General features: G+C 43.6%; 1 protein-coding gene across 1 annotated transcript in view; it reads right to left on the reverse strand.

The window, feature by feature from the left end:
* Window positions 1–2,885: 2,885 nt before the first annotated feature.
* The window catches only part of TRIM13 (tripartite motif containing 13), a 36,876-nt gene continuing 13,349 nt past the window's right edge, over window positions 2,886–26,412 (reverse strand). Inside the window, exon 2 of the mRNA XM_077484282.1 lies at window positions 2,886–15,720. Coding sequence (XP_077340408.1) covers window positions 14,491–15,720 — 1,230 coding nt within the window. The 3' untranslated portion in view covers window positions 2,886–14,490. The remainder of the gene's footprint in view (window positions 15,721–26,412) is intronic.

Genomic DNA, 26,412 nt, shown 5'->3' on the forward strand with positions numbered 1-26,412 from the left:
TGCCTGCCAGGGACAAACCCAACCTGATCTCTGTGAACAAGCTTGGGGGCAAGAACTGATAGTCTAGAAGCAAGGATTTTCGTAAATATCTTGTAATCCGAATTTAGAAGGGCTATAGGTCTATAATTATCTGGAATGGAGGGGTCCTTACCCGGCTTGGGGATCACTGAGATAAAGGAGTGTGAGAAATGGGGGTGGGGAGGGGTGCCCTCTAGTAGAGAATCGTATAAGGTAAGCATTTGCGGTCCCAAGATGTCCAAATAGGTTTTATAATATAAATAAGGAAGGCTGTCAGGGCCAGGTGCTTTATGTGAAGGGAGCTCCCGTATAACAGGGTATTCTGAAGTTTAATTACAGGCATTTCATAAGTGTCAAAGGCTTTTATTGACAATTACAATAAGTTTATGCAAAGAGTCAATATTTGCAGTGTTGGCCCTTCTTTTTCAAAACCTCTGCAATTCGCTCTGGCATGCTGTCAATCAACTTCTGGTCTACATCCTAACTGATTGCAGCCCATTCTTGCATAATTAATGCTTGGAGTTTGTCAGAATTGGTGGGGATTTATTTGTTACCCCACCTATTGAGGATTGACCACATGTTCTCAACAGGATTAAGGACTAGGGAGTTTTCTGGCCATGGACCCAAAATGTTGATATTTTGTTCCCCAAGCCACTTAGTTATCACTTTTGCCTTATGGCAAGGTGCTCCATCGTGCTGGAAACCAAATTGTCCTTGGATGGTTGGGAGAAGTTGCTCTTAGAGGATGTTTTTGTACCATTCTTTATTCATGGCTGTGCAAAATTGTGAGTGAGCTCTCCATGACACCCGGAGATCGCTGCTCTGTGGGGAGGGAGGAGAGGAGGAGGGAGTACTGGGGTGAGCCAGGAAGACACCCCCACAATGGGCGGCACCAGGGTGCCCGTCCAGGCCCCACCCCCATTTTCAGCCCCATTATCTGCAAGATTTTCCTTTCGGCAATGCGCCGAAAACACAATTTTTTGCCAATATGTTTCAGCGGGCAAAATTTTGGTACATCCCTAATGCTTTTATTTTCACCAGGTACTCTAGCCATTAAGTCTATTGTTTTCCAACTGAACAAGCTTCCTGCATATGTAGCAAACTTAGGGTTGAGACAGTGGTGGAACTACTAGGGTCACAAAGGTCAGTGCCTGGAGTTCCGCCACTGTGTGTGGGGTCTGGCCCAGGAGCCCAGACTGTGGCTCCCCAATAGCTGCAGGGCTCTGAGCTGGGAGTGTATCTCTCACAGCCCAGAGCCAGCAGCTAAGCTGCAATATACAGGGGTTGATTTACTAAAGGCAAATCCACTTTGCACTACAAGTCGCTGTAGATCTGAGGGGAAGCTCTAAAATGAGGGGAAGCTCTGCTGATTTTATCATCCAATACAATATATATATATTTTTTAAAACTGTTTATTTTCGGTATTGATTTTGGTTTTCGGTCTAGTGTATTTTTCATTTTTGGTATCGGCACCAAAAAACCCATTCGGTGCACCACTAAAAAGAATTTCTAAAAAAGAAAATAATGCAGCAATTACATCTATTAAGCTGTAATATGTTTGCTTTTGGGCTTAATACAGCTTTAAGGGAGAACAGTTAGAGTAAAGAAATAAATCCACATAATATCAATCTGTGTTCAGTGTGTCTTTTCTGACGGTAAGCAACAGTGATGCAAGCATTACTGTTGTAAATACCTTCACTTCAGCAAGCAACATCTTCAAAGAAAGTGGAAAGGAAGGATTTAGTTTAGAGAAATATGGAGCTGTCATTGCTGTCCCAGCTAGGCAACTAGAAATTTCTGAAGACTGTCGGCAATGGTTTTCCCCACATCAATTGGGTCCACTGCAACACTTCTTTGCTGATTATTTCTTTGCTGTCTCAGCAGCAACTTTTCATTTGACATCAGGATGAGAAGAAATGAGTCCCAAATACAATATAACCAATCATGTGCATATAATGTATATTGATTTGTGACTGCTTACTGAAATCATGAGTCATGCCGCGTACACACGATCGTAATTTCAGCCAGCAAAAGACCGATTAGAGCTTTTCATTGGAAAATTTGACCGTGTGTATGCTCCATCGGAATTTAGCTGGCCGAATTCCCGCCAGCAAAAATTTGATAGAAAGTTTTTCCATCTGGAAAATTGAGAACATGCTATCGGAAATTCCGATCGTGTGTATGCAATTCCGACGCACAAAAACTCACGCATGCTCAGATTCAACTACGAGATGGAAGCTATTGGCTACTAGGTATTAAACTTCCTTTTTCTAGTCCCGTCGGAATTTGGTGTGACCGTGTGTAGGCAAAACAGTTTGAGTGAAATTCTGTCGGAATTCTGACGGGAAAACCACCAGAGCTTTTTCCGACGAGAATTCCGATCGTGTGTACGTGGCATTAGATTAAGATCTGGACCAGAAATGAAGCAGTTCTGGCATTTACAGATTACATACACACAGGCATACTGCAAATCCCAGTGGAAAAAATCTTCTGATTCTGCAGCTGGGATTGACAGTTGTGTGCGGATAGCAGAGACCATACAGTGCAATGACAGGCCATCATCGACCACAGTTTTTTGTGACTTTTCGCATAGTCAGCAATCACATGTGATGATTGTGGCTGTACGCACACAAAGGATCTGAATAGGGCCAACATGACTATATATGCATGCTCATAACACTCACAGGATAACACTCACAGGATAACACTCACAGGATGCTTCAGTGATGCTTCAGAGAGATGGTTGCCGTGTGTAACTGCAAAAATGCAATATGGCGATGAGTCAAGACTGATCATGTGGCAGGTGCAATCTGTGTCCTGACAGAACATAGCTCAGTCTTTCTGAAAATAGTTCATTAGTCAATGTATACACAGACAATAGGTGTAGTCTTTATTTTGGGTTATGCAAGAGCATTATGAAAACACACACTGACAGATTATGTTTAATAAATACAGCATTACAGGTCAAGTTTAAAATGAACACACATTTCCACACTTCAGTTATATGAAAGGTACTTTTACGTTTTAGTATTTAAAATAGACAATAATAAAAATAACAGAATATTTACTTAAAAAGTTTAATCTACAGTAGCCACTGATCAGTAGGATGAGGTCTACAGTATTTTTTGAATAGTAGAATGTGGTTTACAGTAGTTATTGAAGCGTAGGATGTGGTCTACAATAGTCACTGAAGAGTAGAACATGGTTTACAGTAGTCACTGAAGCGTAGGACATGGCCTACAGTAGTCACTGAACAGTAGGATGCGGTTTACAGTAGTTATTGAAGAGTAGAACGTGGTTTACAGTAGTTATTGAAGAGTTGGATGTGGTCTACAGTAGTCTCTGAACAGTAGGATAAGGCCTAGAGTAGTCACTGAAGAGTAGGATGTGGTCTTCAGTAGTTATTGCAGAGTAGGATGTGGTCTACAGTACTTATTGAAGAGTAGGATTTGGTCTACAGTAGTCACTGAAGAGGAGAACATGATTTACAGTGGTCACTGAAGAGTAGGACGTGGCCTACAGTAGTCACTGAACAGTAGGATGTGGTTTACAGTAGTTATTGAAGAGTTGGGTGTGGTCTACAGTAGTCACTGAACAGTAGGATAAGGTTTAGACTAGTCACTGAAGAGTAGAATGTGGCCTACAGTAGTCATTGAACAGTAGGATGTGGTCTTCAGTAATTATTGAAGAGTATGATGTGGTCTACTGTACTTATTAAAGAGCAGAACGTGGTTTACAGTAGTTATTGAAGAGTAGGATGTGGTCTAGAGTAGTCACTGAACAGTAGGATGTGTTCTGTAGTAGTCACTGTGCAGTATGTGGCCCCCAGTATTCATTGACGGGTAGGGTAAGTGAATAAGAGAGTGTGGTCTACAGTAGTCTCTGAAGAACTACAATATAGTGTGGTTGTTTTACAAAATACAGACTAACAGAGATTATGTCCATTGCTTGTGTCACAAAGATATATAAAGCTATTCCAATACATAATAATGTGCAGTAACTGCAGATCAGATAGAAGGCCAGTTCTAGTTTTGCCAGAAAGAGAGATATTATATAAATATATCACAGTACTGTAGGCTGAATGTTGTGTTGTCTGTAAATATTTCACTTAATACACTTATATAGCACTTTAGAAAAGCGAAAACATGACATGAATAACTTAAAGCCCAACTTCTGGCAAAAAAAAAAAACTTTCCCTATGGAGTTGGGCTGTGCTTGCACTGCACAGGTTAACTGCTCGTTTTGTAAAGGAGAAAGCTGTATACTCTCCCGATCCACAGTACTCCCCCGATCCAGAGGTGGACTGTTCCTGATGTCCTCACCTCCAGAGCAGGTCTAGGAGTGTGATGATGTCAGGAACAGTTCATTGCACAAGATTGCTAGACTGTGGGTGGCAGAAGCCTCAGGGACCGGTCTTGTGTGGAGAGGATCGGATAAGTATATCTCGCTTCTCGAATTCCTTAGCCAAAAACAAGTAGTTAACCTGTGCAGTGCAGGCACAGCCCCACTGCATGGGGAAAACTTTAATTATGCTTGATGTCAAAAGAAAACGTTTTTCATTAAAATGTGCAATAAGGGATTTGAGTTGTGTCAAACTGTTTTTATTTTTGCTTGGATAAAGCGGGTAGGTTTACAACCTATGGTTTAAATTGTTGTGTGTCTCCATGTACTTCCTGTGCAGTGACCCCGACAGGGAGAGAAAGAAAATGTCTCCTCTGCACAGGCAGCGATAGAATTTTTTTAAAAAGTTTATATAATGGGAATGTTAGGACTCTTTATGAACTTTGTATTGCTGTCTTTGCCCCAGCTCGTGATATTTTACGTGAGAAGAAAACAGGGTTTCTAATACCTCCCTGATTGCAGGGAATGCATGGTCCTCAATGAGGTGGGCTACTAGCAGACAGCACAGGTACACTGCAAAGCAGCAAGAGCCTCAGTATGTCACAAGCAAAAATGGTTGTCCCCATGTAAATTTACCAATTACCAATCATACATAGAAGCAGGATTTTTAAAACATTAGAAAACATATTTACATCATATCATATTTACATCACGTGCACTCTTACATTTTAGTCTAAAAAGCATTTATTAGAGGTATACAATCCCTTTTAAAGTGGTTGTAAAGGCTCAAGATTTTTACCTTCACGTCTACTCCTTTGTTATACAAAGCCTGCCTATCAGTGGATTTTCAACTCCTAGACTAGAGATTACTACCACTTTAAGAAAAACAAACACAAACGCCTTTCCCTAGAACACAAGGATAGTGTCTTAATATACAGGATGCTAAAAAAAAAAAAAAAGATAGCTGGTGCAATCCTGTACATGTATAGCACATAAAAAAAAGGTAAGGTCCGGGTAGTGTTCCAGTTGGTAAGTGCCCTCAACTCTGGCCCAAGGATAGACCTATTTGCATGTGTCTAACGCCAAACGTTATACAATTTTCTTGTGCATGTAGCACCCTCTTAGCTAGGTTGCTAAGATGTATATAATTAGCATAGTGTGGTCTCCTGCGTAACAGGAAACTAAGGCTGAATATAGTAGTTTTCCTGCCTAACGGAGACTGAATTGGTGTAATCAGGGAGTAACATAAAGGCAATCCTAATATTAGGATTGCCTTTATGTTGAGTAGTCAGCATATCTTCTCTAATAAGAGTATGGTAAGATATCATATGGGAATCTACAGGTACGTATGCCTTTATAATCCTGTTAAGAGCCAGGAACAGATGATTGCTCCTTGCAGAGGCACATACCCATGCTGATGGAAAGTTTGCTGAAAAACAGATATTACCTGCACCACAGACGGTGAATATAATATTCTAATACTATAAGCCAGACAAAATCGTGTATGTGACCACAGCCTTCTCCTCAACTAAGTGTGAACCTTATGCTATGCCATGTGAAAAAAAACCTGGAGTAGCGCTATGAGAAGTTAAAGATTAAATAAAAATGTACTTATATACAAAGAAAAAAAATATATATATATATGTGACAAACAACAAATGTTCTATCACATTTGCATAGTGTCTCTGTGACCAGGGCTGGGACAAGGGGGGGGAGGCTACCCTGGGCACAGATTGTATTGTAGGGATGGGGGCATTGCAAATTCCTTCTACTATAAGGCTGATAGGAGTAGTGATAGTGGCATCACTACTTCTGTCAGCCCAGCGCTAGGAGAGGAGGAAATAGCCGGGAGGAGGTGTGGGGTGTGCTCTCTCGCGCGGGAGAGGAGGCGCAATCTGACATCTTTGCCCTGGGCACTGGAGGATATTGTCCTAGCGCTGCCTGTGACTGTAAACAATTACCAAGAAAATAAAAAGTCCACGCCAATAAAGTGCCAAGTTTCACTGTGCACTTGCTGGATGTACACATAAATGCAAAATCCTCAAAAGATCGCTATGATCAAGTACTGTGACCATTCCAATAAAGTGTCCTTCAAGTGAGTGCCACACACCCCCAACAGATGGTAACTCACCAGATAGCCTGTGACTCTTCCGCTAAGTAGAGTCTGAATGCACTTTTCACAGTGCAACTCCACCACTCCAGCAACGCTTGTGTTACTTCACTCTCCTCCTAGATCCACTCACATTAATGATATAGGAAAAGAGTGAAGTAACACAGGAGTCACTGGAGTGCATTCAGACTCTACTTAGCGGAAGAGTCACGGGCTATCTGGTGAGTTACCATCTGGCGGGGATGTGTGCCACTTCCTGACATGGACTTTTTCTTTTTTCTTTCTTTCTTTTTTTTATGTTGGCAGTTGTTTACAGTCACAGAGGCAATATGCAAAAGTGATAATGTTTGTCAAATATGTATATTTTTTTCTTTGCTTTTCTGATGGAAAATTTACCAGTTGATTCCTGTATTCAGATTTTTGCTAGTATCATCTTATCTGAAACCAGTTTGAAGGCATGAAATGATAAGATGCCTGAGTCACGAGCAGCAAATATTACCTCAGCCTAATAAGCCAATGCACAACAAGGCAAGCTGTTTTCAAAGCAGCAAACTTCTGAAGGTAAACTATAATTATCCAAAAGAGGTTGTGTAGCTCAGCGGTCTCCAAACTGCAGCCCTTTGCTTGCCTTTATGCGGCCCCTGGGGCACAATTCTATCCATTGGCACCAACAATGAAGCACTATTCCTCCCACTGACACAAACAAAAGGGCACAATTCCTCCCACTGACATCAACACTGGGGCACAATTCCTTCCAATGATGGGGCACTTCTAAGGCCGCGTACACACGGGCGGACTGTCTGACGGACGTTTCAGCGGACAATCCGCTCGTGTGTGGGCTTCAGCGGACTTTTTCAGCGGACAGTCTGGCGGACTAAGTCTTTCGGAATTTCCGTAATATTGTCCGTCCAAACTTGGTTTCAGCGGACAGTCAGCTCGTGAGTAGGCTAGTTCGACGGACTAAGTATGGCGCATGCTCAGAAAGGATTTACACGGCCGAAGGTTGCATTGCAGTGTATTGGACGTCGAATTTCTAGTCCCGTCGTACGTGCCGTACACGTCATCGCGCAAGCTTTCAGCGGACTGTCTGTTCGTCGTGTGTGGTCAAGTCCGTTCATTCAAAAGTAGGACGGACTGTCTGTCGGATTGTCTGACGGACTTAGTTGGACGGATAGTCCGCCCGTTTGTACGCGGCCTTACTCCCATTGGACGCCCGGACATTTTCTACTCCCACTGGCCCTAGTATGACCCCCCTAAAGTCTGAAGGACAGTAAACTGGCCCTTTGTTTAGAAAGTTTGGAGGCCCCTGGAGTAGCTCATAGGTTACCATTTATGCTTATTGAAGTTTTACAATGTCAGTAACCAAATAGAGAGGATATATTCTTGATCCTTATGAGCATTTGTTGTATAAGTCCTTCCTATACAGGTCAAGCCTATATGCATGTGCCCCCAGTAGTGCTCAGAAGGCAGGGTGAAAGATTCTCAAGCTGCAATGGAATTTAGGTGCACACAAAATTCTGAAAGTTTTTTTTTTTTTCAACCAATTTTATTGAATGTCATTTTAGCATGGCCTAAAGTTAATGTACAGCCAAAACTTCTTTTTTTATCTATACATTTAATTTTTTAATTAATGTTTGTGTCCCCACTGGAGAGTTCTAATGACATTAACATTTTAACAGAAGTTGGGGGTAAATCTTCCAATGAGGACATTTGCCTAAGAATTAATTTATCAATGTTTTGGAGAGATTCCTTCTTATTTCCTGTTATGTCTATGGGGCAGGAAGGAAAAAACTCCTTGATGGGACATAAAAAAAACCTTGACAGGTGGCTTTACCATTATTATAATACAGGATTTATATAGCGCCAACAGCTTACGCAGCGCCCACTCTATGATAAATGAAGGCCATCGTCTTGTTTTGTCTCTAAGGATTTACTTAGGAGACAAATACTATTGGAAACCTCTTAAAGTGGTTGTAAAGTCAGAAGGTTTTTTATCTTTATGCATTAAGATAAAGAGCCTTCTGTGGGCAGCAGCCCCCCTAATACCTACCTGAGCCCCATCTCTACCCAGCAATATCCACAAGTGTCTCGGCCATCCAAGTCTCTCCCTCCTGATTGGCTGAGACACAACAGCGGTGCCATTGGCTCCCGCTGCTATGAAAGTCAGCTAACCAATCAGGAGAGAGAGGGGATGGGGCCAGGCCACGGCTCTGTGTCTGAATGGACACACAGAGTTACGGTTCAGCCCGGGTGCCCTCATACCAAGCTGCTTTCTGTGGGGGCACTTGACAGGAGAGAGTAGCCAGGAGCACCGAAGAGGAGGATCTGGGCCACTCTGTGCAAATCCACTGCACGGGGCAGATAAGTATAACATGTTTGTTATTTTTATAAGGAACAAAAAGGAGACTTTACAATCACTTTTTCATTCCTAAGCAGGCCATACATTATAAAAATTGTTCTTGTTCAATTTCCTTTAGATTTACCTTCAACTATGGAGTGCAAGGACCTGCCTGATTGCATACAAATAGAATGTGTTTAGGTTTGACCTCATATTATATCTAAAGGAAAATTGTACAAGAAAATTGTATAATGTTTTGCTAGCCTTAGGCACAGCCGAAGCTGGAAACATGTTATTTTTTTGTTTTGTTTTAGTTTTTAGTTTTGATGTAGTTCCTGAGGCCTTGATGCTATGCTGTGTGTACACCCTCAGTGGCTGTCTTTTCAGTTAAAGTGGGAACGGTTGAGGACCAGTCGCAACTCAACCATGTTGTTTTACTGCCACTCATCTGCTAGTGTAAATGAGCCCTAACAGTTCAGTATAGGTGGCTCATACAAGTGTGCACAGGATTAGTGATAACCATTTAAAATGGTAGTAAAGTCCTTCTTTTTTTTTTTTTTACTTGTACCTACAGGTAAGCCTATAATAAGGCTTACCTGTAGGCACTATGAATATCTCCTAAACGTGCACTGTTTAGGATTTATTCACAATGCATGCAGCCAGTGGCGTCACTTGCGCATGCTCTCTGAAGGGACGGCCATTCCTTCAGAGCCCCGTGCTGCGACCGGGACTCCCACCGGAAAGGCAGCAGCCAGGGGTGTACACATAGTGAGGTCATCGCAGCTCGGTCAAACGACCAAAGCACTCGAACCCGGAAGGAAGACCGGGTAAAGATGCAAGCCCTGTCAGCGGTGACAGCATGCCATGAGGGTTGCATTCTAAGGTAAGTATTTCATAATGTGCTACGATGCATACTAGCACATTATGCGCAGGGTGTTTTTTGGTTTTAAAAATGCAGTTTACTACCACTTTACATGTACTGTAGACCGCACACGCACTGCCTCTTGTGTTATGCACAGTGCAGAAGTTAATACATGTTACATGTAGAGTACGCAGAACCATTTACATTACACTATGACAGAGAAGCCTGCATGCCCCTTTCACATTTATGTACAGTACTATCATATCATATACAGTATTATAAATGTTCCACAGTGCTGGAATATTATTCATATTATATATACACACAGTGGATATAAAAAGTCTACACACCCCTGTTAAAATGTGAGGTTTCTGTGATGTAAAAAAATGAGACAAAGATAAATTATTGCAGAACTTTTTCCACCTATATGACCTATAAACTGTACAGTTGAACAACAAACTGAAATCTTTTAGGTGGAGAGAAGTAAAAATAAAATAATACGGTTGCATAAATGTGCACACTCTTAAACTAATACTTTGTTGAAGCGCCTTTTGATTTTATTACAGCACTCAGCATGGTACATCTTGACTTGGCTATATTAGCCCACTCTTCTTTGCAAAAGCAATCAATTGGATTCAGGTCTGGGCTCTGGCTGGGCCATTGCAAAACCTTAATCATCTTCTGGTGAAGCCATTCCTTTGTTGATTTGGATGTTTTGGGTCATTGTCATGATGAAAAATGAAACGTTCCTCCTCATGTTCAGCTTTCTAACAGAAGCCTGAAGGTTTTGTGCCAATATTGACTAGTATTTGGAACTGTTCAGAATTCCCTCTACCTTGACTAAGGCCCTTGTTCCAGCTAAAGAAAAACAGCCCCAAAGCATGATGCTGCCACCACCATGCTTCATAGTGGCTATGGTATTCTTTTGATGATGTGCAGCGTTTTTTTTTTTTTTTTTTGCCAAACATATCTTTTGGAATTATGGCCAAAAAATTCAACCTTGGTTTCATCAGACCACAACATGTGCTTTTGGAAGACTTCAGATGTGTTTTTGCAAAATTTAGCCAGGCTTGGATGTTTTTCTTTGTAAGAAAAGGCTTCCCTCTGCCACTCTACCCCATAGCCCAGACATATGAAGAATACGGGAGATGGTTGTCACGTGTACCACACAGCCAGTACCTGCCAGATATTCCTGCAGCTCCTTTAATGTTGCTGTAGGCCTTTTGGGCAACCTCCCTGACCAGTTTTCGTCTCTTCTTTTCATCAATTTTGGAGGGACGTCCAGTTCTTGGTAATGTCACTGCTGTGCCATATTTTCTCCACTAGATGATGATTGTCTTCCCGGTGTTCCATGGTATAGCTAATGCCTTGGAAATTTTTTGTACCTTTCTCCTGTTTTGGGTCCCCCCCCAAAATCCACAAGACCCTTATCCGAGCACACAGCCCACCAGGTCAGAAGGAGTGGGAACAAGCGAGTGCCCCCTCCTGAACCGTACAAGGCTGAATGTCCTCAACATGGAGGGTGGGTGCTTTGGGGCAGGAGAGGCCCTGCGCCCCCCACCCCAAAGCCCCTTGTCCCTATGTTGACGAGGACAAGGGCCTCTTCCCGACAACCCTGGCCGCTGGTTGTCGGGGTCTACGTGCGAGGGGCTTATCGGAATCTGGAAGCCCCCTTTAACAAAGGGGGCCCCCAGATTCTGGCCCCCCAACCTATGTGAATGAGTATGGGGTACATTGTACCCTTACCTATTAACCTAAAAAAAAAGTCAAAAATAAAACACAGTACACAGGTTTAATTTATTAAGGCAGCTCTGTCATCTCTTCTGATTTCTATTGGCATGGGGCGGGGTCACCGGAGGACCGTCCCATCATGCCCCGGGCAGTGACTTCATAAGGGGTGGGCCTCCAGATGAAGTCACCCGGTGACCCTGCCCCATGCCAATATAAGTAGGGGCACAAGAACAGAGACAGCGGAGAAGACCCAGCAAAAAAGTGAGACCCAGCAGAGACAGAGGGAGAAGAACTGGAATGGGCTAGAAGACATCAGCAGAGAGCGGAGAATACCCGAAGAGGGGAGAAGAACTGGCAGAGGCAGAATACGTCAGCGGAGGAGGCCGGAGAGGGGAGAAGAGATTGGACGAGACGACAGAGCTGCCTTAATAAATTACTTTAAAAACATGTGTAATGTGTTTTATTTTTGTCACTTTTTTTTCAGGTGAATGGGTAGGGGAACAATGTAACCCATACTCATTCACATAGGGTGGGGGACCGGAATGTGGGGGCCCCCTTGTTAAAAGAGCTTCCAGATTCCGATAAGCCCCCCGTCCGCAGACCCCGTACAAGTGTGAAACCAGCCTAAAACCCATTTGTGTCAACTTGTGTGCATGTTATTAGGCCAAAATCACCAGGGTTTGTAAACTTTTGATCAGGGTCATTTGGGTAGTTTCTGTTGCCATTATGATTTGAAAAGAGTAAACACAGTTGACTGATAATAAATGTCTGCAATCAAACACTAACAATGAGTGAAAGAAATGTTTTTGTGTTATCATTCATATTCTCTGAAAAATGGCCAAGAAATCATAAATTCTGCCAGGGTATGTAAACTTATGAGCACAACTGTATATGTGTGTGTATATATATATATATATATATATATATATATATATATATATATATATATATATATATATATAACTATTATAAATAATACTTATGTATGTGGCATAATGTGGTACAGAGAACCTATAACCATTAATATAACCTTGCAATAAAAACCACCCCATCTGTCAGTTATGACAGTTTAGTTACCACTGCATTGATAATGTGGCCTTTGAGGAAAGAAATGCAGTAAATACAGGAAAATGCCTGTTGATCTGCCAGGAATCAAGTGAGCTCCTAACTTCCTGTGCTGTCTGCCTGTCCTGGAATTAAATCTCAAACACTGCTTTGCATAGTTCACTTCAGCTACTGAACGCCACCCTTATGTTGTGAAGATGAGGGGAGTGTTTTGTAGTCCAAATCAGGACCTAGAAGCCTAGATTGACAATTTAACAAAACCAAAGATACAGTACAGCAGTGATATGCAATTAGCGACCTCCAGCTGTTGCAGAACTACAAATCCCATGAGGCGTAGCGAGACTCTGACAGCCACAAGCATGACACCCAGAGGCAGAGGCATGATGGAACTTTTGCAACAGCTGGAGGTGTTGTCACCTTAAGACAGGAATTGAGTTACTGGCAGAATCACCTGGTAAAAAAATGGGAAAAATGCTTGAAAAAAATAAAACTATTGCACCATGTTTGAGGGCTGGTTGGCTTCCTTATAGTAAAAGTTTTTTTCTTGCCTGGCCCAGGCCGGGTACAGAAATCAGCGTGGCCCGATCCTGGGAGGATGCTTAGCTGCAATATATTACATTTTTGCTTCTGGGTTTAAAAAGCTATAGCAAGAAACAGGGGAAGGAAGCTGCATATAACTTCACCTTATCGGGAAAACAGCAGTGACAGGACATGGGATTCCTAACCTGTCCAGTTGTTAATGCCCTCAAGAAGCCTCAGCAAGAACAGTCTATAGACATCTCATAGATAAGAGATCACCACCCAACCCCACTGGGGCTGTTTGATTCTGTCTTTTCTGATCCTCCCCTTCTTCCACAGTCCCCAATCCATCTGCTGATAGTACAGAGCCGTTTTTTTTTTTGGGGGGGGGGGGGTACGCTCCATGTGATCAGCACAGGGCCTATCAGGACTGTCCAGACAGATTCAGGGGTCCTGCACTCACATAGGACAATCAGAGGGGAATGAAAACTCCTCCTACAAGCTTTAACCAGTGCTCAGATGGACATCAATAGAAATCACAAGACTACTATATACTGCTGGTGAGAAAAGGTATTTAGCAGTTTATATTTACTAAAATAATTGCATTGCCATGTTATGTGTACTGTGGGAGACCAGATATAATCAATGCAGGGTCCTGGGTTTGAGAACATTTTAAGTATAATGCATATGTGATATCTACAGTTCTGTTTGTAAAAGTATTAGTATTTTATATAAAATGGAATTCAGTATTAGTTAGACATTAATAAGTAATAAAGGTATGAATAGGCACTGAGTGTTCTATTGTGATTTGGATGGTCTGTGGACTATAAACGTTTGGGAACTGCTGCCTAATGCTCCATTCACACCTTAGCGTTCTGGATCATGGGCAGCATCACTGCGATTCTGCCCGCAATTCTACAAACGCAGCAGAACGCATTTGCAATGCCATTATTTCTTAATGATACCCCAAACGTTGTGTGATTTTGCCATGATTGTCAAGTGACAAATCACTCGACAATTGTGGCAGAAATCGCGACCGCAAACGCCCCTGGCTCTCTGGCAAGATTTGGTATATGAGCTTCTTTTGAATGGTGTTGCTCTAAAAAACGCTCAGCTAAAAATCAAAAAAATAAGCAAAAAAAAAAAAAAAAAAGCTGTAGCAGCTGTCAGTGCCCATCACTCAGGTGTGAATGGAGCCTTATGGTACAAATGACTTACAGAAAGAGTAGTTCCTACATCTGGCACACTGGGAATGTACAGAAGGATGCTGATAATTTGTACACAGTACATGTACCGTTTGTTGTGCTATTTACGATGCAGTAGGTAGTACTTGTCACCTTTTTGGCTATAACTATATTGTAGAACAAAGTCACACTGCAGATCAGGCTGAAGGCCAACAGATGACACGCATTCTATTTCTGCTGGGAAAATTAGGTCATAGAATGTGAAGAGCAGGCTCACCTGAATTGTTTACCACTCATGGTATAACTACCTGTACAATAAATGTTACAGTCTGTATTTACAGATATAAAGTGCAACTTGCTCCAGTAACATTGTGGAATATTTATGGATGTTTTCACCAAGTAGATACATCTGTTCTATAATCAGGTCCTTGTAAATCTCAGCTTCCTCTGCAATCAGAGATGATGCTTCTGATAAGTAGACAATCGTAGGCTGCAGGTACCTGTCAGTGAACTGAGTAAAGTCGATGTATGGAGCAAAGTAAAAAGCCACCAATACCGAAGCCAAAACCAGAAGTGCCACCGATCTAACTCTAGCGGAGAAGGGGAACTTCAGACGAACTTGTTGAGGTTTGGTGGGTCCCTTCTGTGGTAAACCTAGTTTGTCAACATCTATGAGTCTGATGCTATCCCACATGCTGGTATCAAAATTTTTCATACAAGAAATGGCAGCGACATCTGCAGGAGATGGCAAGGGAGCTTTAATACGCTGAACTTTTTCTCGAAACTCCTCCATTTTCTGAAGGAAAAGAAATGGATCTGTGATGTTCTTAAAATCCTCAGCAATGTCGCAAGCCTTCTTCTTCTCATTCATAATGGAGTTCACCTTGTTGATCTCTGGATCATAAGCTTGCATGACTTCAAGTTTCATGGTTTCAAAATCTGAGAGGATTTCATTTTTCTTCTGCTCTAGCACATGCTGCAGCTTTTCAAAATAAGACTTCACTTTGTCTGAATCCTTTGCTAGCAGCTGAAGAGCTTCTCTCTTACTGGTCTCCAATATATTCAAGTGGGTTTGGATGTCCATGTTTCGCCAGTTTTCAATCCCATGGCACAGGGTTTCCAAAGAACGCTTTTCCTGACTATAGGCATCATCAAAGGAGGAGAAGACATGGCCTTTGTGTTCTTCACTGGTAGCACAGAAACCACAGATTAGTTTAAGGTCTGTGGAGCAGAAGATATTCAAGGGTTGTCCATTGTGATCCTTACATATTGGCATAGTTGGAGTGGCTTTAATCTTGTTATATTTCTCCACGATTCCTTTTAGCACATAGTTAACCTGATGGCTGTTGCCACCCATTGTTGAAATTTCTTTACGACAGGTGGGACATTTAAAGCTGGAAGGTCTCCATAGCACGTGCCTAGAATTGCCTTCAAGGACACCTTCTAAGCATTTCTTACAGAAGTTATGTGAGCAAGGTAAAACTCGAGGGTCCTCAAAGACACAGTGACAGATGGGGCACTTCAGCTCTTCCTCCAGAACATCCATTGTATTCTAAAGAAATCACAAAAAGTCAAAGATAACATTCCAAGATAATGTGATCACTAAACGTTTAAAAGCACAGTAACAGATCATATTGTGCAGTTTCTTATATGGGTGCACAAAAAAAAAAAATCTTGCTTATCAAACTAAGCTGACTTTAAAAGGGCACGTCGTCAGTTAAAGTGGTTGAAAACCTCAGACATGAAGCTATGAACAAAACATATCCTTCTATAGTGTGTACTTGTCTCAATCCAGAGCACTAAGTGTTATTTCTGTCTGCTGCCCAGTGCCATCAACATGAGTCACTTCTGATAAGTTTTCCTGACACCATGAGCTCTGCAGTGTGTAATTTCAGCTCATCGTTTTTTTTTTTTTTTTTGACAGCTCAGGCAAGCTTTATAAATTGTGGATTTAAACAGATGTAGAAAAGAGAAGACGGCAGATAAACAGGTAAAGTCTCTCTTCAATGGAGCCTCTGATAGCAGTAAAATTTGACAAGGGTTCTAATCCTTCCACATTCTATCCAAAGCTTACAAAATGGGGTATAGATACACTTTAACCAGTTCGTGCCCACGGTATAGCCAAAAGACGGCTACAGCGCAGATGCTAACTGCCCGGGAGGGCATCCCTGGACGTCCTCCTGTTTACTTCCCCTCTGCGCGCCACCGCGGGAGTGGATCGAGGAAGTTCTGTGCTGGCTGTGTCCCTTGGACACAGCCAGTCACAGATCGCTGTAAATGGCCAATCACAGTGGCCGTTTACAGCACAATCGGCGTGTCCAATGAGAGATGATCTCATATGTAAACATTCAAAATTAAAATAAAAACATTTTATCGAATTAAAAAAAATAAGACCAGTAACGTTAGCCCAATTTTTTTATATTGTGAAAGATAATGTTACACCGAGTAAATTGATACATTTGTATTATTTATTTAAACTTTTTTTTTTTACACTGTTCTTTTAAAAAAAAAAACCCAGTCCTTGAAGGTCCTCAAGTGACAGGAACCCGCCGTGATGGGTGAAGTTTGGGCTCTTAGTTTCCAAGCTGCCCTCCACCTGGACGGGTAAGTAAAACCCATTTACAAGGCTTCCCAGTCATTGTAACAATCAGTCACGATAGCTAGAGCCTGTGTGCGGTGACCATACGGGGGGAGTTTTGCGCTAGCTGTGGACGTTTGTAAAAGTGTACCTTTTTTGCTTGTGTATATTGGATTAATTTAAGAACCATTTGTGGCACTAGAGACCTGGAGCTCAGAGAGCTCAAATAAACCGTGCCTTCCACGTTGCAAAACGTAAGTGCTTCCTGTGTGGGAGGAGTTATATAGGGGATCACTTCCTGTCTGAAAACCTTTGGTCTACCAGTGTCCATTCACCTGGTGATGGAGTATAACCCAGTAGGTAATGAATATTAGCCTGTGTCCCATGATGTAGGAAAGAGAAAAGGGTGTTCAAACATCCTGCTTGTATGAAGCCTAATGCCGTGTACACACGGTCAGACTTTCCAGCAGAAAAAGTCAGACGGAATGTTTTCATCGGATATTCCGATCATGTTTGGGCCTCATGGGACTTCTGACAGATCTAGAAATAGAACATGTTTTAAATCTTTCAGACGGAATCAATTCCTATCGGGAAAACCGCTCCTCTGTATGCTGTTCCGACGGACCAAAAATGACGCATGGGCAGATACTGGCTATTGAACTTCCTTTTTCTAGTCCCGTTTTACGTGTTGTATGTCACCGTGTTCTAGACCAGGGATCCTCAAACTACGGCCCACCAGATGCTGCGAAACTACACATCCCATGAAGCATTGTAAAACTCTGACGTTCACAGACATGACTAGGCATGATGGGAATTGTAGTTCTTGAACAACTGGAGGGCCATAGTTTGAAGACCCATGTTCTAGACGATCGGACTTTGGTGTGATCATGTGTAGACAAGACCGTTTCAGCGAAACTCCATCAGAAAAACTGTCAGAGTTTATTCTGATGGAAAAAACGGTTGTGTAAACTGAAACCTTTTTTTTTCTGTTTTGGATAGAATGGCGAAGTGTTATAACCACTAGTTATTACTCCTGTCTTTGTATTCAACGGATAGAATTGCACTCTGTAGTTTTGCTGGTGACGGGGGCAGGAAGTGATGGGAAATCTAAACATTTTAACACTGTCTGCATTCAGGTCATGCACCCACACAGCATACAACATTGGACAACAGTGGCATCACTAGGGTTGTCACCTGGTGCTGTAAAACATGGTGTCCCTCCCCCCCAGGGCACTGAGCAGGCATGTAAAACTGTTAACGTAATTTATATACACATGCATTCAGGGCATGGACATAAAAAAAAATCATGATTGTATACATATTGGCTTCGTGGTATAGGATATAAAGTGAATTGATAAGTAAATGTTTGTTGTAAATTCATACATATATACAGACATGTCATCTGAGCGACACATTGCAGTGTTATAAAAGATATGTATACATTGTAAACATCATTGGTTGTAGATAGTGTGTCTAGATAGATTCCTATTGGCAGGAATATGACTGCATCCTAAATTACTGACGCGTTTCATGTATGACACTTCCTCAGGGTGGGTGCTCAAAATTATCTACAAAATATAGAATATAATTAGTTTAACCAGTTGCCGACCGCCGCACGACGATGTACGTCGATAGCATGGCACGGGCAGGCATATTGGCGTACATGTACGTCCCTTGCCTCCCGCGGGTCGGGGGCCCGATCGGGCCCCCGCCCGGTGCCTGCGGCGGTCGGTATTCGTGCGGGAGCGATCCCGGACGAGGGGACGGCCATTCGTTCATGGCCACCCCCTCGCGATCGCTCCCGACGAATAGGAATCCCCCGTGACATCACTTCCTCTCCTGTAATGTAAACACAGGAGAGGAAGTGATGTATTCTCTCCTCCGTGTCGGTATTTTTCGTTCCGACACGGAGGAGAGCGGATCGGTGAGTTGCACCAACACTCTACACACACAGTAGAACATGCCAGGCACACTCACACCCCCCCTTTACCCCCCGATCACCCCCCCAATTACCCCTGCCCCCCAGTCACAGTGACACCAATGTCATTTTTTTTTTTTTTTTTTTTTTTTTTGCATTGGTGTCATTTGTGACTGTAATAACTGTTAGGGCAGTTAGAGTTAGCCCCCTTTAGTTCTAATGTACCCCCCTAACCCCCCCAATAAAGGTTTAACCCCGTGATCACCCCCCGTCGCCAGTGTCACTAAGGCTGGGTTCACATTGCAGCGGTTTATGAGAACGAATGTGATTCGCACCGCACTGCAGTGCAAATCACATCCGATCTCTGTGCGATTCGAGTTCAGCCATTCGCCGCACCCGCCGCACCCGCCACACCCGCCGCACCCACCGCAAATTCGCACGGGACCCTTTTTTTGGCCCGCAGCAGAATCGGATCGCATGGGTGTTCACACCATGCGATCCGAGTTTGCAGATCGCACTGCGATATGCGAACTGATCTGGGGGTGTCAGTAACATTTCACTGACACTCCCAGCAGTTCGCATAGGGCAGTGTGAACTGCCGCCGGGAGGCATGCGATGCGGGAACCCGCCGCGGATTTGCGGCGTTTCCGCATCGCTCCAGTGTGAACCCAGCCTAATAAGCGATCATTTTTCTGATCGCCGTATTAGTGTCACAGGTGACGCTAGTTAGGCAGGTAGGTATTTAGGTTCGCCGCAGCTTTTTATAGCGCCAGGGACCCCCATATACTACCGCATAAAGCCCCCTGATTGCCCCCTAGTTAACCCTTTCACCAGTGATCACCATATAACTGTTACAGGTGACGCTGGTTGGTTAGTTATTTTTTATAGTTTCAGGGCACCCGCCATTTATTACCTAATAAAGGTTTAACCCCCTGATCACCCGGCGGGTGTCATTTGTGACTAATAACTGTTAGGGCAGTTAGGGTTAGCCCCCTTTAGTTCTAAGGTACCCCCCTAACCCCCCCAATAAAGGTTTAACCCCGTGATCACCCCCCGTCGCCAGTGTCACTAAGGCTGGGTTCACATTGCAGCGGTTTATGAGAACGGATGTGATTCGCACCGCACTGCAGTGCAAATCACATCCGATCTCTGTGCGATTCGAGTTCAGCCATTCGCCGCACCCGCCACACCCGCCGCACCCGCCGCAAATTCGCACGGGACCCTTTTTTTGGCCCGCAGCAGAATCGGATCGCATGGGTGTTCACACCATGCGATCCGAGTTTGCAGATCGCACTGCGATATGCGAACTGATCTGGGGGTGTCAGTAACATTTCACTGACACTCCCAGCAGTTCGCATAGGGCAGTGTGAACTGCCGCCGGGAGGCATGCGATGCGGGAACCCGCCGCGCATTCGTGGCGTTCCCGCATCGCTCCAGTGTGAACCCAGCCTAATAAGCGATCGTTTTTCTGATCGCTGTATTAGTGTCACAGGTGACGCTAGTTAGGCAGGTAGGTATTTAGGTTCGCCGCAGCTTTTTATAGCGCCAGGGACCCCCATATACTACCGCATAAAGCCCCCTGATTGCCCCCTAGTTAACCCTTTCACCAGTGATCACCATATAACTGTTACAGGTGACGCTGGTTGGTTAGTTATTTTTTTATAGTTTCAGGGCACCCGCCATTTATTACCTAGTCTCACTAGTGTACCCCTAAATTTAGGGGTGTCTACTTTCCAAAATGGGGTCATTTGGGGGGGGGTTTGTGCCATCTTGGCATTTTATGGCCTTCAAAACTGTAACGCCCTTAGAAAGCCTGAAGGCGGTGCTTGGTTTTCGGGGCCCCGTACGCGGCTAGGCTCCCAAAAAGTCCCACATATGTGGTATCCCCGTACTCAGGAGAAGCAGCAGAATTTATTTTGGGGTGTCATTTCACATATGCCCATGGCATGCGTGAGCAATATATCATTTAGTGACAACTTTGTGAAAAAAAAAAAAAAAAAAAAAAGTTTGTAATTTTCCCGCAACTTGTGGCAAAATATAAAATATTCCATGGACTCAACATGCCTCTCAGCAAATAGCTTGGGGTGTCTACTTTCTAAAATGGGGTCATTTGTGGGGGTTTTGTGCCATCTTGGCATTTTATGGCCTTCAAAACTGTAATAGGTAGTGAGAAGTGAACTCAAAAATTTACGCCCTTAGAAAGCCTGAAGGCGGTGCTTGGTTTTCGGGGCCCCGTACGCGGCTAGGCTCCCAAAAAGTCCCACATATGTGGTATCCCCGTACTCAGGAGAAGCAGCAGAATTTATTTTGGGGTGTCATTTCACATATGCCCATGGCATGTGTGAGCAATATATCATTTAGTGACAACTTTGTGAAAAAAAAAAAAAAAAAAAAAGTTTGTAATTTTCCCGCAACTTGTGGCAAAATATAAAATATTCCATGAACTCAACATGCCTCTCAGCAAATAGCTTGGGGTGTCTACTTTCTAAAATGGGGTCATTTGTGGGGGTTTTGTGCCATCTTGGCATTTTATGGCCTTCAAAACTGTAATAGGTAGTGAGAAGTGAACTCAAAAATGTACGCCCTTAGAAAGCCTGAAGGCGGTGCTTGGTTTTCGGGGCCCCGTACGCGGCTAGGCTCCCAAAAAGTCCCACATATGTGGTATCCCCGTACTCAGGAGAAGCAGCAGAATTTATTTTGGGGTGTTATTTCACATACGCCCATAGCATGTGTGAGCAATATATCATTTAGTGACAACTTTGTGTAAAAAAAAAAAAAAATTTATTTTTTTGTCATTATTCAATCGCTTGAGGCAAAAAAATAAAATATTCAATGGGCTCAACATGCCTCTTATCAATTTCCTTAGGGGGTCTACTTTCCAAAATGGGGTCATTTGGGGGGGTTTTGTACTGCCCTGCCATTTTAGCACCTCAAGAAATGAGATAGGCAGTCGTAAACTAAAAGCTGCGTAAATTGCAGAAAACGTACCTTAGTTTGTAGATGTGACAACTTTTGCGCAAACCAATAAATATACAATTATTGACTTTTTTTTTACCAAAGACATGTGGCTGAATACATTTTGGCCTAAATGTATGACTAAAATTGAGTTTATTGGATTTTTCTAATAACAAAAAGTAGAAAATATCATTTTTTTTCAAAATTTGCGGTCTTTTTACGTTTATATCGCAAAAAATAAAAATCGCAGAGGCAATCAAATACCATCAAAAGAAAGCTCTATTTGTGGGAAGAAAAGGACGCAAATTTTGTTTGGGTACAACATTGCATGACCGCGCAATTACCAGTTAAAGCAGCGCAGTGCCAAAGTGTAAAAAGACCTCTGGTCATTTACCAGCAAAATGGTCCGGTCTGAAAGTGGTTAATATAGCACTAGAAGTAACAGGAACAGGCAAGGATGCCAATCCTGGGTACTTACATGAGATAAAGTACATTGGTGTAAGGTGAGTATGGAGCCAGGGCCAGAAAGATTTGTCTCTCCCGGGAGCTGAGGTAGTCTAAGGCCGCGCACTAGTAGGGCGCATACACAGGGTCCCCAGAACACAGATCACCAGTCTGCATGGTGTATGCAAGTGAGCAAGATGGTAATATTCAACAGATCTATGTTCAATAAAAAAAATCATATCCATGAATGATATAGTATTTAAATGGGGTGCGTTGAAGATAGTCAGTCAGATAAGACCGTGGTGACAATGAAACCATGTGCAGGTGAGGTTATAGTAGTGAGCCGCAAACCAGGGAGACAGGAATGAAAGAAGAGTGTTCAGAGAAACACCATGACCAATTACCAAGGCACCAAAATGCAGTAAAGAAAAAGTGAAAGAGGCATTGTGAAAAGATAGCATGGCAATTACCTGGAGTGTGTGCATAAGAGCAGGGAGTTCCTGTGAAGGGCAACCTGTTTAAATATTTGGTAAGAAGAACTGTGTCTGGGGAAGTGCTATATATACACCCCACACACACGTTGTCACGGCGGGGGGGGGGGGGGAGGGGCCATCGAGCCGGGCGTTAATCACTACCGTAACCAATGCCCGCAAATTACAGCTGTGCCAGCTATGGTGAAAGAAATTGCTTTGCCGCAATGATGCTTAGAAGTCACATCACAGCGGAGACACGGTGCGTGACGCCAACGTTTGGGCTCTTTGTTTCGAAGCTGCCCTGCGCCTGGGCGGGTAAGTGAAACCCCTTTACTCATTATTGTGGGGTGTCCCAGTGATTGTAACAATCAGTCAAGCTAGCTAGAGCTTGTGTGCAGTGACCATACAGAGTTTTGGGCTAGCTGTGGATGTTTGCAAAGTGTACCTTTTTTGCTTGTGTCTGGCTGTTTCTTACCTATAGCTGTTTCTTACCTGTATGATTTGATTTGCATTCGTAAACGCGCCACTGGACTTAGAAGTTTGTTTGGTGGCCATGGCGTACTCAGCTTCGCTGCACATGCGCCGTAGCCTTTATCTGGGTGCACAAGGATTTGCATCAAACACAAATACAGCTATGCCCATACGCCAGGCCCACACATGTGCGTGCGCACACCGGCACAGAACGTTCCAGCACATGCCCAGCTTATTTAAGCTGTAGAGGCCAAGCATGCGGTGCTTCCAGAAGGTAGCTGTGGGACACAGAGCAAGCTGTGAACAGACACTTGCAGCGGTTCATTCTTTCCTTACCCAGGTCACATGAGTCACCAAGTGTTGCTTGGCAGGCTAAAGGTGCTTAGCAGGATTGTTACATAGGGGCTTTTCATAGGGGCATAGTATTCTCTTTTTGTGGCTAGTAAATGTCTTAAAAAAAAAAAAAGAGGAGCAGGAACAGGGAAGGGCACACCGATGTCGTCAGTAGTTGCTGATGGACCTAGTCGTATCCCTAGTGTTGTATCCCCTGGAAGACCAGAAGCTTCCGGGCAATCTGAGCCGCTGCGCCTATCTGGTATTGTGCCTACCGTTAACGCTGCTGCTTCACCCTTTATCACTAAAGATGAACTGTCCCCTGCCCTAGCCGGGTTAGAGCACAGGATTGCTGGCATGATTGCCTCCATCCCACAGGGTATCAGGAAGTGTGACAGATCCCTCTCCCCGGAGCCTCCTAGTCTGGAGCAGGAATGGGTTGAGGATGGGGAAGAGCTTAAAGCTCAGTACTCTGTGGAGGGCATGGCAGATGAGTCTGCTTCCGAGCAATCTGGACAAGAAGATATCCAGTTAATGTCTGCCTCTGTTGCAGAGGCTTTTGATCCTGACTCTGACCAAAATGGTTAATTCTGCCTTTAAGTGGTCTCTTGCAGAGGTGACTGAGCCCCCCTGGTCCTCTTTGGGATCCCTGAGGCCTCTTCAGGCCACACATGCTTTCCCTCTACACCCCCTGTTGGAACAGGCAGTGTATGCTGATTGGGAACATCCTGACAGGATTTTTGTTCCTCCTAAGAGGTTTTCCCTTTTATATCCCATGGATGAGAAGTTCATTAACCACTTCAGCCCTGGAAGATTTGGCTGCTCAATGACCAGGCCATATAATGCGATATGGCACTGCATCGCTTTAACTGCGCGGTCGTGTGACACTGTACCCTAACAATCCTTTTTCCCCACAAATAGAGCTTTCTTTTGGTGGTATTTGATCATCTTTGCGGTTTTTAGTTTTTGGGCTATTAACAAAAAAAAGAGACAATTTTGATAAAAACATAATATTTTGTACTTTTTGCTAAAATAAATATCCCCAATTTTTTTTAAAAAAAAGCTATTTTTTTTCTCAGTTTAGGCTGATATGTATTCTTCTACATATTTTTGGTAATAAAAAAAAAAAATCACAATAAGAGTATATTACCGTATATACTCGAGTATAGGCCGACCCGAATATAAGCCGAGGCCCCCAATTTACCCCAAAAAAACTGGGAAACTTATTGACTCGTGTATAAGCCGAGGGTGAGACATGCCCGTCCATCCCTGTGTGTGTGTCCATCCATGCCTGTGTGTGTGTCCATCCATGCCTGTGTCCCGAGCCTCCGTCCCGAGCCTCCGTCCTTCTGCCATGCCAGGATCGCCGCTCTTCGTCGGCGCCTTGGCGGCCATTCCACTGTTCAAAAGCCACGCCTCCGTCTGTGATAGGCGGAACACTCAATTTCCCAGCAGTCTGTGTTCCGCCTATCATGGACATCCTCTCATCCTCGTCCGTAGTATGAGGATGAGCGGATGTCCGTGATAGGCGGACCACTGACTGCTGGGAAATTGAGTGTTCCGCCTATCACAGACGGAGGCGCGGCTTTTGAATAGTAGAATGGCCGCCGTCTGTCTGCTCGACACGCTGATCGGGCAGGCAGACGACGATGACTCGAGTATAAGCCGAGGGGGGCACTTTCAGCCTCAAAAAAGAGGCTGAAAATCTCGGCTTATACTCGAGTATATACGGTAAATGTATTTATGGCATTTATAAAAAATGTTTTACTAGTAATGGTGGCAATCTTTTTTATCGAGACTGCGACATTATGGCTGACACTATAGTGGATGCGACCTAACACATCCTAATTGTAACAATGACAAGCCTCCATCCCTGATATGTATTCAACAAAAGGAGGAAAGAAATGGGACTTTATGTCACTGAATGCATACCTTATTCAATTAATTTATAAAATTATTTATTAATAACAAATCACATTATAGACAGTGTCAATCTGAAATACAGGACACAGTATAATGTAATACATTTTCATAAATATGTAGCGCCGGGCTCCTAAAGAGCACACGCTAGGTTTTGTAAATTTAGTTTTTTCCTAAGACTATAGTTGGGTCTTAGGGTTAATTTCACAAAATTGTGGTTTTGGCATCAGTTTGCCTGGACTATACTATGTTCTGCCTGGTCATGGGTGTAGGTATCACCTTTGACGGGCATTGGAATGCAGTCTGGTTGGACGCATTGGGTACCAATCTCTCTCTCTGAGCCAATCAGTTGGTGCGTTGTCTCGCTGTGTATTCCGGGAGAGGGTACTTAAGTTGCTGAGGTCATGTGGTTCTGGCTTTCGGTCCAGAAGCATGTTCTGACTCCATGGTCCTGGTCCTCCTGTCCTGACCAGCCCCCAGGGGCCCTCATGGCCTTGGGTACGGATCCATCCATTTCCGAGTCTCAGGACTGGCTAGTCCGAGGCGCAGTAACTGGAAGGAGGATTCTAAGGTGGTCCGGTGCCGTCTCGGGTTTGGAGAGGTCTAGCATCTCGCAACCAGGGGAGGACTCTTCGGAAGAGGGCCATGCACGAGGCTGGCTGCTCGGTAAGAGCCTGGAAGCTGAGCTGTAAGGACACTAATTGAATCCGCATTTCTTACGGTATCGCCGGACCGGCTGCAAGATTCTGGTACTGTAAGAAAGTTCCTAATTTCATCCTTCGGTTACAACTAAAATTCTTTGAGAGACTTTTCTTTGTGTTCATCTAAAGTTTTACAACCAAGTCTGTGGCAGAGATTTTGCTAAACCTGTTGGCTGCTAAATCCACAAACAAGGATTTATCCAACAGTTGAAATATCCAGTTGCGATTGGCTATTCCCTGGATCATCTAGAGAGAGACATCTTTAAGTGTCAGCAGTTTCCAAAAGTGCCTGAGCTTTCCTACCCATACCCTCTATTCCCAACTGAGAGACTGTGTTTCTGTTCAAAGTTTTATGCAAATAAAAATTCCTAACGGGATTTAAGTGTCGGTCTCTGCAGTTTATTGGGCCATCAACCTCGGGAACCCCTAGATGAGCAACGAGCGAGAGAAG

This window comes from Lithobates pipiens, unplaced genomic scaffold, assembly GCF_037356315.1.
Source record: "Lithobates pipiens isolate NorthernLeopardFrog02 unplaced genomic scaffold, aLitPip1_a1.2 Scaffold_16, whole genome shotgun sequence".
Taxonomy (NCBI): domain Eukaryota; kingdom Metazoa; phylum Chordata; class Amphibia; order Anura; family Ranidae; genus Lithobates; species Lithobates pipiens.